General features: G+C 44.3%; 1 protein-coding gene across 1 annotated transcript; it reads right to left on the minus strand.

The window, feature by feature from the left end:
• Positions 1-1,237: 1,237 nt before the first annotated feature.
• IL1B (interleukin 1 beta) lies at positions 1,238-9,783 on the minus strand. The gene is made up of 7 exons (XM_019970254.2): positions 9,688-9,783; positions 9,007-9,068; positions 8,213-8,261; positions 6,145-6,343; positions 5,203-5,364; positions 3,263-3,393; positions 1,238-2,319 (listed from the first exon to the last, which is right to left on the minus strand). The coding sequence occupies exons 2-7, from the start codon at positions 9,051-9,053 to the stop codon at positions 2,107-2,109; spliced, it is 801 nt and encodes a 266-aa protein (XP_019825813.1). The 5' UTR covers positions 9,054-9,068; positions 9,688-9,783; the 3' UTR covers positions 1,238-2,106.
• Positions 9,784-12,761: the final 2,978 nt, after the last annotated feature.

Raw genomic sequence — 12,761 nt, forward strand, 5'->3', positions numbered from 1 at the left:
TGGAAACAAACAGAGATCATTCTGTCGTTTTTGAGATTGCATCCAAGTACTGCGTTTTGGACTCTTTTGTTGACCATGATGGCCACTCCATTTCTTCTGAGGGATTCCTGCCCACAGTAGTAGATATAATGGTCATCTGAGTTAAATTCACCCATTCCAGTCCATTTCAGTTCTCTGATTCCTAGAATGTTGACATTCACTCTTGCCATCTCTTGTTTGACCACTTCCAATTTGCCTTGATTCATGGACCTGACATTCCAGGTTCCTATGCAATATTGCTCTTTACGGCATCGGACCTTGCTTCTATCACCAGTCACATCCACAGCTGGGTATTGTTTTTGCTTTGGCTCCATCCCTTCATTCTTTCTGGAGTTATTTCTCCACTGATCTCCAGTAGCATATTTGGCACCTACTGACCTGGGGAGTTTCTCTTTCGGTATCCTATCATTTTGCCTTTTCATACTGTTCATGGTGTTCTCAAGGCAAGAATACTGAAGTGGTTTGCCATTCCCTTCTCCAGTGGACCACATTCTGTCAGATCTCTCCACCATGACCCGCCCATCTTGGGTTGCCTCACGGGCATGGCTTAGTTTCATTGAGTTAGACAAGGCTGTGGTCCTAGTGTGATTAGATTGACTAGTTTTCTGTGAGTATGGTTTCAGTGTGTTTGCCCTCTGATGCCCTCTTGCAACACCAACCATCTTACTTTGGTTTCTCTTACTTTGGGCGTGGGGTATCTCTTCACGGCTGCTCCAGCAAAGGGCAGCCATTGTTCCTTACCTTGGAAGAGGGGTATCTCCTCACCACTGCTCTTCCTGACCTTCAACATGGGGTAGGTCCTCTAGGCCCTCCTGCACCCGTGCAGCCACAGCCTTACCTTTCTGATTTCTGTACTCCCAGCCCCTAGGACATAACACTGGCTTAAGATGTTTTTGTTGAATAAATGAATAGAGAAACACTTGGCAGCTGTTACCACCAGCCCTTACTCCCTATAATACTTTAGCTGATCCTGTTTTTCAGAGGAAACTTGTGTGCCATATATACTTTTGTTGAATAACAGAAGTGAAAGGGAAGGGTGTTCAAGCTGGTCTTTGCTGGCCAGTGATGTTCCTAAGTGCTTTGCATTCAGTGATGAGGAGTGGGTTTCTAATTCCCCAAGGAGATCGCTCATGACTCCATTCATCTTTACTCTTCTACATCAGATCCAAGAAAAGTCAATGACCATGTGGAAAAAACATTTGTTTTCAGTGAAATTTATTTCAAAATCATTGAACAATCTGATCATTCTTCCCTATTCATAAATGCTATGCTATACTAAGTCACTTCAGTCGTGTCCGACTCTGTGTGACCCCATAGACGGTAGCCTACCAGGCTCCCCCGTCCCCGGGATTCTCCAGGCAAGAACACTGGAGTAGGTTGCCATTTCCTTCTCCAATGCATGAAAGTGAAAAGTGAAAGTGAAGTCGCCTAGTCGTGTCCGACTCTTAGCGACCCCATGGACCGCAGCCTACCAAGCTCCTCCATCCATGGGATTTTCCAGGCAAGAGTACTGGAGTGGGGTGCCATTGCCTTCTCTGCTATTTATAAATAATTCTATTTAAATAATCTGAGCTTGTATACTTTCAGGCTTGGTGAAAGGACTTGACAGAAGGATGGCACTCTAACCCAAAGGAAATTGGTTCCACAGTTATTGAAGGCTAGGATTTTTCACAGATGCGCCTGCTTCTAGGCCCCCTGGAACTAAATTAAATAGACTAACACATCAATAAATAAATAAATAAATAGTTAAGTGGTTGCTCATCAGAAGCTGGGTGCAAAGGACAGAGGATTTCTTTGAAACTAGTGTGCCATGGTTTTTGCCAGGCTGGCTTTGAGTGAGTAGAAGTGAGAGAGGGGTGGCTCAGTGGATGGGGTCTGAGGATGGGCTCTGGGAGGAGGGGATTGTTCCTCCTGGCCGTGGGGAGATCTCTAAGCACTAATGCAGGGAAGGCAGTCGGGCATGGATCAGACAACAGTGAAGTTCAGGCTGCAGCTACATTCTTCCCTTCCCTTCTGCCAGTCCTCGGGGTTATTCAGCCCACGTGGACTCCCTGGGTATGGCTTTCTTTAGGGAGAGAGGGTTTCCATTCTGAAGTCAGTTATATCCTGGCCACCTCGAAAATGTCCCAGGAAGACGGGCCTTTCTTCGATTTGAGAAGTGCTGATGTACCAGTTAGGGTACAGGACAGACTCAAATTCAACTGTATTCTTGATTTCTGTCTTGTAGAAGACAAAGCGCTTTTCCATATTCCTCTTGGGGTAGACTTTGGGGTCTACTTCCTGCAGCAAAACAGAAATAAACATCTTTAAGAAGGAAAGGGCAAAGACATTCTACCCTGGTCTGGACAAAGTTGTTCTCTGGGTCATTTAAAAATGGATCAGCAGGGCTCGGGTCCAGGAGCCAGACTCCTGAGTTGTCTTTGTGACCCCGGCCTTCTGTGCGGTGACAGAAGGCACACTTATCCTTCTCTGAAACTTAGCATCAAATGCTAGTGTGTATAATATAGGTGGAAATGTTTTCAAAAGTGAAAATTAGGTAAAAGCTTCTAGGTGTAGCTAGTTTCCAGGGACTTATCCTGTGTTTTTCCTCATGGCTCTGGCTAGAATGACTTCAAGTTGGACATGAAATTTTTGCTGGGAAAACTGGTGGGAAAAGGAGGTGTGGTTTTGGGAGTGCAGTGGAGATGGCAGTGACTGGTCCCTTGAACCGATTAAGTCCTCAAAGTGTCATCTATCAAATGGTGGTTGTTGTTTAGTCACTCAGAAGTGTCCGACTCTTATGTGATCCCATGGACTGTAACCCACCAGGCTCCTCTGTCCATAGCATTTCCAGGCAAGAATACTGGAGTGAGTTGCCATTTCCTACTCCAGGGTTTCTTCCCGACGCAGAGGTCTAATTGGAATCTCTTGCGTTTGCAGGCAGATTCTTTACCTCTGAGCCACCACGGAAGTCCCATCAAATGGAGGAACTCTAACAATGTATAATCTGTTTGGTGGCAAGACGGAAAAAAATCTGCAGAATAATTTACTTTTTGTGTTATGGGAGTGAAAACTACATGCATTTGACACATTAAATTGATTTCCATTTATGCAAAATTATCATGTAGATCTACTCCCAGAGGTTCTGGGGAAGGAGGAAAGTTAGTTGTCTGTGAAGTAAGTGATGGCTAGGGATGCCCCAGAAAAGCCTGAGAAGGGCCTTCAGCCCCTGGTATTCACTCACCTCCAGCTGCAGGGTGGGCGTATCACCTTTTTTCACACAAGACAGGTATAGATTCTTGTCCTTGATACCCAAGGCCACAGGAATCTTGTTGTCTCTTTCCTCTCCTTGCACAAAGCTCATGCAGAACACCACTGGGGAGAGGAGAAGGGTCTTGTGGTCAGGGATATGGCACTGCAGGGTCAGCCCAATCCCTGGACCCCAAGCCCAAGACTCATACAGTATAGCATCCTCTGTGGGAACCCACACTGAGGTTCTTATGGCAACCCACACTGAGGTTCCTACAGCCTAACAGATAGGGTAATCCCACAGATCATAGCAGCTTCAGTTTCTTGAAACAGGTGTTTCCCTCAAATGGTCTGGGGGCTTCTCAGAGACTCATCATAGTGGCAATGAAAAATCAGGGGGTCTAATTTTTAAAAATAGGAGAAAGCTCTCATGTCCCTGACTGATCCACAAGAACAGAACAGTATGATCAACATGAAAATTGAGAAAAGAGATAAAGCTGGGCTCCTGAAAGACACTGGTCATGGATCTATTTCAAGACTATAAACAGGAAAGTGGGAAGAACCTGGGAAAGGAGAAGCTTAGCTGGGAAAAGGGGTTCCAAAGAAAAGACATGCATTTTTAGTCTTCCTTAGTTATAGCTGTCTCACTTAGAGGCCCGAAGGTCATGCTCAGAACGCTGTTCTAAAGAAACAGGGTTGTCTTGGCTTGGTTGAAACCAGGATGCTTTCCCTCAGGGATGCCTCTCTTCAAGGTCAACACCCTTTGAAGAGAACAGTCTGGCTGCTCCTTTCAGCTGCCCTCTTGGTTACGCCCCTGCATACAGGGTTCAGCCACAGTGGCAAAGTGCCAGACAGATTCCTGCAACCCGTGGGCCACCCCTGGACTTGAAGCAATGCCAGTGACATGGGCTTGCCTGGTGGCTCAATGGTAAAGAATCTGCCTGCCAGTGTAGGAGACACGGGTTCGATCTCTGGTCTGGGGAGATCCCACATGCCACAGAGCAAGTAAGCCTGTGCGTCACAGCTACTGACACTGTACTCTAGAGCCCATGAGCCATCTACTGAAGCCCCCTCACCCTAGAGCCCATGCTCCACAGCAAGAGAAGTCACTGCAATGAGAATCCCATGCACCACAGCTAGAGAGTAGCCCCAGCTCATCACAAGTAGAGAAAAGCCCTCACAGCAACAAAAACCCACACAGCCAAAAATAAAGAAAAATTTAAAAATAAAAATAAAAAGGTTGCCAGTGACAGTAGAGAGATATAAGTTCCTGCTTGTCAGTTAGGTTTCCCTCTAAGGAACCATCTGGTTTTGGATGGGAAGGATGTTAGGGGTAAGGGGGCAGGGTTGAGAATGAGGAGGGACAAATTATCTCCTCACCATTCTAGTTTCAACCCCAACAACCGGAAGAAAGAACCCACAGGCAGTTAGGTCATGTCCATCAAATGACCTCTTTCTAACAGAAGCACTGCCATTAAATGACTTGGCTGGGCAGTGGTCCTGGGCTTGCTGGAGCAGTCTAATTTCTCAGAGTTGCTGAAAAATGAACGTACTAAGGGACTCAATGTGGTCTCATCACTAGAATCCAAACAAAACGTTTGCATGTCCTTCATTATTGTTGTTGTTATTTAGTTGCTAAATCATATCCCCTTGACTATAGCCCTCTAGGTCATGGAATTTCCCAGGCAAGAATACTGGAGTGGGTTTCCATTTCCTTCTCCAGAGGATCTTCCTGATCCAGGGATTGAACCTATGTATCCTGCATTGACAGGCAGATTCTTTACCATTGAGCCATCTGGGAAGCCCCAGCATGTTCTTTATTATATGCTATTTCACTGCCATGGATCATTTTCCTTAATGGGTCTGCTCTGTTGAAAATGTAGAGAATTAGCAAGCAACGAGGAGGCCAAGAAAAGAGACAAAGTCCCCAGGTACCTTCTCGGTTCATTTCCTGTGAGAGGAGGTGGAGAGCCTTCAGCACACATGGGCTAGCCAGCACCAGGGATTTTTGCTCTCTGTCCTGGAGTTTGCACTTTATTGACTGCACGGGTGCGTCACACAGAAACTCGTCGGAGGACGTTTCGAAGATGACAGGCTCTGAAATGTGGAGCACAGATCTTGTTTAGGGAGATTCCCAGGTGATTATGGGAGGCAGAATTTGTTTCCTTGGAGGACATCTGAGCATGCCTAGCTGATGCTCGATTACATCAGTGGAGAGGAAGTTGGGGTGGGTCAGAACACTGCGCCTGGCACCCTAAGACGTAGGTTCAAACTTCAGCTCTATTACTTGCCGTGGATGAGCCATGGAGTCACTTATGTAAAATGGTGGTGGCAACAGATGTGGCCGAACAAGGACATCCTGAGATTCACAGGATATAATATAAATGAAAGCATACAGAATGACTGGCTGCTTTGCAAATATGAGTAGTTATCAAGGTCCTATTTTAAGAATAGTTTCAACAACTAAAAAGGAGAGTGAAACCATCACCAAGTTGGATTCTATACAGTAGTGTATTGAAATGTAACATTTTGGGTACCATTTTATGCAAGTCTGTAAATTCGAGAAAAGCTTCCATAATTTTAGGATGCATAGCATGATTAGCCAGTTACATCATTATTTCATTAAGGAAGAATTCCTTAAAAAGTCTTTTAAGGGAGCAAATCAATCTGATGGAAAACAAAACAAAAAAAGACTGGTTTCAACTGAAGAGATGATTAACTGAGCTTCTAGGTGTCTCTGTTTTCCTCTCATTACTGGGCCCTCTACTTATAAAGGGTTTCAGCCTCGGGGGTTGGGCGGTGTTAGCTGTTGGGTTATGGCCTCTGAGAAGGAAATGACCAGCGATCTCATGTCTGCCCTCAGCTCTCATTAGGTACCTTCTTCAAAGATGAATGAAAGGATGCTCCTCAGGTCATCATCATGGAAGACATGTGCGTAGGCACTGTTCCTCAGCTTCTCCATGGCCACGATGACCGACACCACCTGCCTGAAGCTTTTGTTGTAGAACTGGTGAGAAATCTGCAGCTGGATGTTTCCATCTCCCATGGAACCGAGGTCCAGGTGTTGGATGCAGCTCTGTGAAGAGACCAAAGAAGTCAGCGTGGGAAGGTGGTTGGGCCAGACAACTCCTGTTTTGACACGAGAGAGGAGGAAGGAGGAGATTCATGCGTGCTCAGCCACTCAGTCATGTCCGACACTCAGAGACCCCATGGGCTGTAGCCAGGCTCCTCTGTCCATGGGATTCTGCAGGCAAGAATACTAAAGTGGGTTGCCATTTTCTCCTCCAGGGAGTCTTCTGGACCCAGGGATCAAACCCACTGCGTCTCCTGCATTGGTGGGCAGATTCTTTACCACTGAGCCACCTGGGAAGCCCAAGGAAGAGATAACAGAGCTTCTAAAGATAAACTTTCATCTCTCTGCAACCCAGAGAGGTTAAGTGGCTTATCCAAAAACAGCGGCCAGTGAGAGGCAGACCCTAAACCATAATGTAAGCTTTCTAATGCAGTATACAACATTCTTCTAGAATAAATCCATTCTTACCTTATCTTTTCTTACACATGCTCCACCTAACCATAAACTTATACCTTCTAACACTATTTATCTTTTTGGAAGCCTAATGTACCAACGTTATGTATTTCATTTTTCAGGGCTATGATGATCAGATTTTCAATATGCCTCTGCCCAATCAACAATGTTCTATACAATCTTTTTCTCAAATGCTTTCTCATAACCATCCTGCAAAAAAGTGGTTACTATTATGAAATAGTTCCTCAATTCAGAGAAACTGTTTAACTAACTGCATTAAGCCTTAACTGAAGTTGCTTGCAAGGCATGATAATGGTTTAAAAGTTTGAAGGACAGCTCAAGAGACCTGTAACAACACAGAGGAAAGCTGAGTGGGAGGGACATTCTGCCCAGAGCAGAGGCCCCAGGAGAGAGAGCCAGAATGCTGCAAGAGACTGTGGGAGGGAGGGCTGGACAGAGAAACTGGGCTCCATCTAGGGCTGGAGAAAACCAGTTGTGCTGGTTTTAAAGTCTTTAAAGAAAGGAACTTTCAGCAAGACAGGAATGCTTGATAAGGCTGGAGGAGGTTGTCACGAACTAAAAACATCTGAGAGAACAGCTGCCTGCTAATTGGTACAACTGTGCTAGCTCAGCTGATGGCTGAACTACCTGAGAGAGTTATTAGATTACAGGAGTTATTACATTTACAGAAGAGGAGGGACAGCTGGAGGGTCAACAATGCTCTCTGGGTCACAAAGCATCTGACACTACTGAGTGAGTGAGCACACACACACAAAGAAACACTCCTCTGCTAGATAAACTTAGCTCCTGCTGGTAATATCTCAGAGCCAAGGGTTGCAGGATGCTAGGGTCTCGGACATCATCCTGCTTATGACCCTTATTATTCAGACTAGCATCAAAGGGGTAAAATGACTTGCTCAAGATCCAACAGCAAGTGAATAATTTTCTCGTAACTCCCAAACTCAACTTTTTGTTTACATCATGACTTGTTGTCCTTAAGCTCCACTTCAGGGAGCAAAAAACAATCCCACCCTTAAAGGAGGCAGACATATTCATTCTCAAGGTTATCATCTCTGGGTCAGGTTCAGTTCAAGTGATTAATGTAACTTCATCACTTTTAGAGCTGAACACCTCTCCTAAAAGAAGAATTAAATTTGCTTGGAAGAGACAACAAGCACTATCTCTACTTAAATTCCCCTTCTAAAAGCCTCTGCAAGCATGGCCAGCATCACCAAGCCTCAGTGAAACACTGGTGGCATGGGAGTTGCAGAGTGGCCAGCTTCCATTTGTCTCACTGGAAGAGGATAAAGTCATTTTATCACAAAATTCCATAGGAACAAGCCGGCCCAGAACACTTCCCTTGAGTCTTTCCTCTGTCAGAGCCCCTCAACATGTTGGGATCAAAGCCCATGGACTCACCTTCATCTGTTTAGGGTCATCAGCCTCAAATAACAGCTCATTCTCGTCACTGTAATAAAAACAGAAAGATTGCTCAATTTCATCTCCTGGACAAGATTAGCTTTTCTTCCCTGTTGATAATCTTCACCATCAATGCATGTGTGCTAAGTTGCTTCAGTTGTGTCTGACTCTTTGTGATCCTGTGGCTCCTCTGTCCATGGGATTTTCCAGGCAAGAATACTGGAGTATTGCCATGCCCTTGTCCAGGGCATCTTCTGGACCCAGGGATTGAACCCATGTCTGCTGCATCTCCTGGGTTGCAGGCAGATTCTTTACCCACTGAGCCACCTGGGAAGCTGGGCAATAGTAAACTGCAAACAACATGTTCCTTAGGGCTGCCTGAAGCAGGTAGTTGCCATGGTAATATACATGGGACAGCACAGGAGGAGGGCAGGTATCCATTGCTGTCTGAGCTCTCTGTTGTATCCTGAGACCTAACTTCCAGCCCGGTGAAAATCTGAGCTTTCCTTCTCAGTTAAGCCAAATCTGCCAAGGGATCCCCTGGATTGTCCACTTGGAACCTTTCTTTCCTGTTTCCATTTGCAGGAAGCCCCTGAAGCAGCATCTGGGTGGCCTAGGGGTACCATGGCTGGACTTGCAGTGGGACATCAGTCCTTAAACCAGGTTGACTTGGAACCCTGCTTGCCACTGTAAGAGGCAGTTTGGGAGACGAATCTGGTCTCTAAGCACATATAAAAATCCACTCTTGAGAGGAAAGCCCTGCTAACACAATTGGTATCAATTTTCCCACTGACCTGTAGTAAGCCATCATTTCGTTGATGGGTTCAGGTACGGTTGCCATGGCTGTTTCAGAAACCTGTGCAAAGAGGAGAAAAATGAGTGACCATTTGCCATGCCAGTCCCCATGAGGGCTGCCTTCTTCACATGTGAATTGCCCTCAACATCTTGTACCTGGCAGGCAAGCAAAGAAGCCATTTTCAAATGAATGAGTGAATGCACGAAAGTCATCCTTTGGGTTCAGAGTAAGTGAAAGTCACTCAGCTGTGTCTGACTCTTTGCAATTCTTAAGGCCAGAATACTGGAGTGGGTAGGTGGGTAGTCTTTCCCTTCTCCAGGGCATCTTCCCAAACCAGGGATCAAACCCAGGTCTCCTACATTGTAGGCGGATTCTTTACAAGCTGAGCCACAGGGGTCCAGAGTAAAGCATTTGCTAAACCAAGCCCAAACCAGGAGCGGATCTCTTAGGTGATCTGGGGGAGAGGTAGGATCCTGAGCTCTCAGATGCCAGCTGCTAGATAAGTGGTATTAATTCCCCTATTATTTTGCAAGTTATGGTATTATAACATAGCTGGCAGTTTTGCAGAAAGCCCAGCTGTCAGGCACAGAAGGAAGAGAAGAGAGAGGGAGGAAGACAGAAAAAAAGAGAGAGAGAGACTCCTTTAAGACCTAGTCAGAAGGAAGAATTAAAGTGGTACCTGGGCAATGAAGGTTGGCTGGAGAGAATAGGATCCCTGGGTGGCTTGCTGTGCCTCCAAGCGGGTATACTGTCTGCTGGTCTCTCCTACCTATTTTATGGCCTTCAAAAGCAGAAGTGGAGAGCTGAGAGATTTCCCCTTTGGTTAACTGATTTCGCAACCAAGTTAAAAAAAAAAAAAAAAGGATTGATGGTAACTCCTGGGAGAGAAATAATTCTCCAGTCCTTGGGAGGGCAAGTGATAGCCAACTGTGACACATCCTTGCAAATGTGTCATCATGCAAATATATGTTGGTTTTTCTGACAACTTTTGTGCAGATGATGTGAAACCAAAATAGCGGGTTTTCCTAGGTAAGAAGGATGTTTTAATTTCGGATCTCCGGGGACAAAGTGGAGGACACACACAGGCACACGCACAAAATTGCTTCCTCGCTCACTCCTTGCACTTAAGTTTAGGAAACTTCTCACTTGGAGATGAATAAGTGAGCATAGGGAAGTGACAGTAACCCTGTGAATTCTGAACCCATCATGCTGTTTTCTACCTTGAAGGCTCTGGGTCAATTACTGAAGCCTCTGGGGAGACATTTGATCTTGCTAGGATGAGGCAGGGAAAACACAGTTGTGCAGGGATGCAGGCTTCAGATGGAGCTGGGGGAACCTTGGAGACAAGCTCATCCAACCCATTCTGACCAGGTGCTGGTATCCTAGCCAATTGCATACGGAATCAACATTAATATTTGTTGGACAGTGAAATGAACCTGGATTGAGAACCTGTTTGAAAAGATTGTGAATAAGTTTCATAATCACATTCCCTTTTTAAAATGCAGAGACGTTGGGGTCTTTTCTGGAAGAACAGTGATTAAGACTCTGCGCTTCTACTGCAACGGGGTTAGGTTTGATCCTTGGTTGGGGAACTGAGATCCCGCATGCCTCATGGTGGGGCTACAAAAAAAACTGCAGAGATGGTTTATGCCTAACAGAATTTTTTTTTTCTGTTAAGTCTGAGAAGCAAAAAATTTCTAAATAAAAATATTCAGCTGAGACTATATCTGTTGGTAGCTCCAAGAGTTATTAGACATTAGACCTTTTTTTTCCTCTAGTTTTATTGCAATGCTATTTACATTAACCTTGTATAAGTTTAAGGTGTTCAACAGGGGCTTCCTCAATGGCTCAGAGGTAAAGAATCCACCTGCAATTCAGGAGATGCAGGAGATGTAGTTTCGATCCCTGGATTGGGAAGATCCCCTGGAGAAGGAAATGGCAACTCATTCCAGTATTCTTGCCTGGAAAATTCCATGGACAGAAGAGCCTGGTGGGCTACAGTCCATGGGGTTGCAAAGAGTCAGACATGATTGAGTAACTAAGTACAGCACAAGGTATACAAGTTGATGACTTTATATATATATGGGTGAGTATATATATATATATACACATATAGCAAAAAGTTTAACCATTCATAAACTTATACATATATACACATATGTACTATATGTGTATATATATACATATATATACACATGGTGTTGAGAACATTTATGATTTACCTTCTTAGCAACTTTCAGCTATATGATACAGTGCAGTACAGTGTTAATTGCTCAGTCGTGTAACCCCATGGATTGTAGCTCACCAGGCTCCTCTGTCCATGGGATTTCCCAGGCAAGAATACTGGAGTGAGTTGCCATTCCTTTCTGCAGGGGATCTTCCCTACCCAGGGATCGAACCCAGGTCTCCCACATTGCAGGTGGATTCTTTACCACCTGAACCACCAGGGAAGCCCACATGATACGTAATGCTGCTAAGTTGCTTCAGTCGTGTCCAACTCTGTGCAACCCCACAGATGGCAGCCCACCAGGCTCTCCCGTCCCTGGGATTCTCCAAGCAAGAACACTGGAGTGGGTTGCCATTTCCTTCTCCAATGCAGGAAAGTGAAAAGTGAAAGTGAAGTTGCTCAGTCATGTCCGACTCTTAGCAACCCCATGGACTGCAGCCTACCAGGCTCCTCCGTTCATGGGATTTTCCAGGCAAGAGTACTGGAGTTGGGTGCCATTGCCTTCTCCGTGATACGTAATACAGTATAGATAGCTAAGTTCTGGGAATCTAATGTACAGTTTAGTGATTATTATTAACTATACTGATACGTAATACAGTATAGTTAATAATAATCACTATACTGTACATTAGATTCCCAGAACTTAGCTATCTTAAAACTGAAAGTATCATACATACTCTTTGACCAACATCTCCCATTTCTCTCACCCCCTAGCCCTTGGCAACCGCTATTCTTTTCTCTGTTCCTATGAGCTTTGCTTTTATTTTATTTTTTTTAAGATTCCATGTATAGGTGAGATCTATAGCTTTTGTATTTCTCTGACGTATTTCACTTTGCATAATGCCCCTCAAGTTCATCTGTGTTGTCAAAAAGATAAGATTTTCTCCTTTTATTTTTTTATGGCTAAATAATATTCTTTTATATACATGTTGCTGCTGCTAAGTCACTTCAGTCGTGTCCGACTCTGTGTGTGTTATATATCTCTAAATTGAGATATGTATCTTTGTAATATAGTCTGAAATCAGAAAGTGTGATACCTTCAGCTTTGTTGTTTTTAAGATTGTTTTGGCTATTCAATGTCTTTGGAGATTCCATACACATTTTTGAGTTGTTTTTCTGTTTCTGTGAAATATGCTGTTGGAATTTTGATAGGAATTGTGGTGAATTTATAGGTGGCTTTAGGTAGTATGGACAACCTAGAGGGGTGTGATGGGGATGGAGGTGGGAGGGAAGTTCAAGAGGAAGGGGATATATGTATACCTATGGCTGATTCATGTTGATGTCTAGCAGAACCATCATGACACTGTAAAATAATTATCCTCTAATTAAAAATAAAATACATTTTAAAAAAGAAAAAAGATATTAGTTATTCTAGTTCAAAACATGGGATATCTTTCCCTTTACTCATGTCTTTGATTCTTTTATCAATGTGTTATAATTTTCAGTGTACAGGTCTTTTCACCTTCTTAGAAATTTATTTCTAAGTATTTTGTTGCTTTTGATACTATTGTAAATGGCACTGTTTT

The sequence above is a fragment of the Bos indicus genome, chromosome 11 (assembly GCF_029378745.1).
Source record: "Bos indicus isolate NIAB-ARS_2022 breed Sahiwal x Tharparkar chromosome 11, NIAB-ARS_B.indTharparkar_mat_pri_1.0, whole genome shotgun sequence".
In the NCBI taxonomy this organism is placed as follows: domain Eukaryota; kingdom Metazoa; phylum Chordata; class Mammalia; order Artiodactyla; family Bovidae; genus Bos; species Bos indicus.

What these genes read in the sequence shown, in the direction of transcription:
- IL1B (XM_019970254.2), bottom strand. Translation starts at nt 9,053, where the DNA reads ATGGCAACCGTACCTGAACCCATCAACGAAATGATGGCTTACTACAG. An exon ending in GAAATGATGGCTTACTACAG is followed by an intron (nt 8,262 to 9,006) that starts GTCAGTGGGAAA and finishes TTTTTATTACAG; the next exon opens with TGACGAGAATGAGCTGTTAT. An exon ending in TTCATTCATCTTTGAAGAAG is followed by an intron (nt 5,365 to 6,144) that starts GTACCTAATGAG and finishes TCCACATTTCAG; the next exon opens with AGCCTGTCATCTTCGAAACG.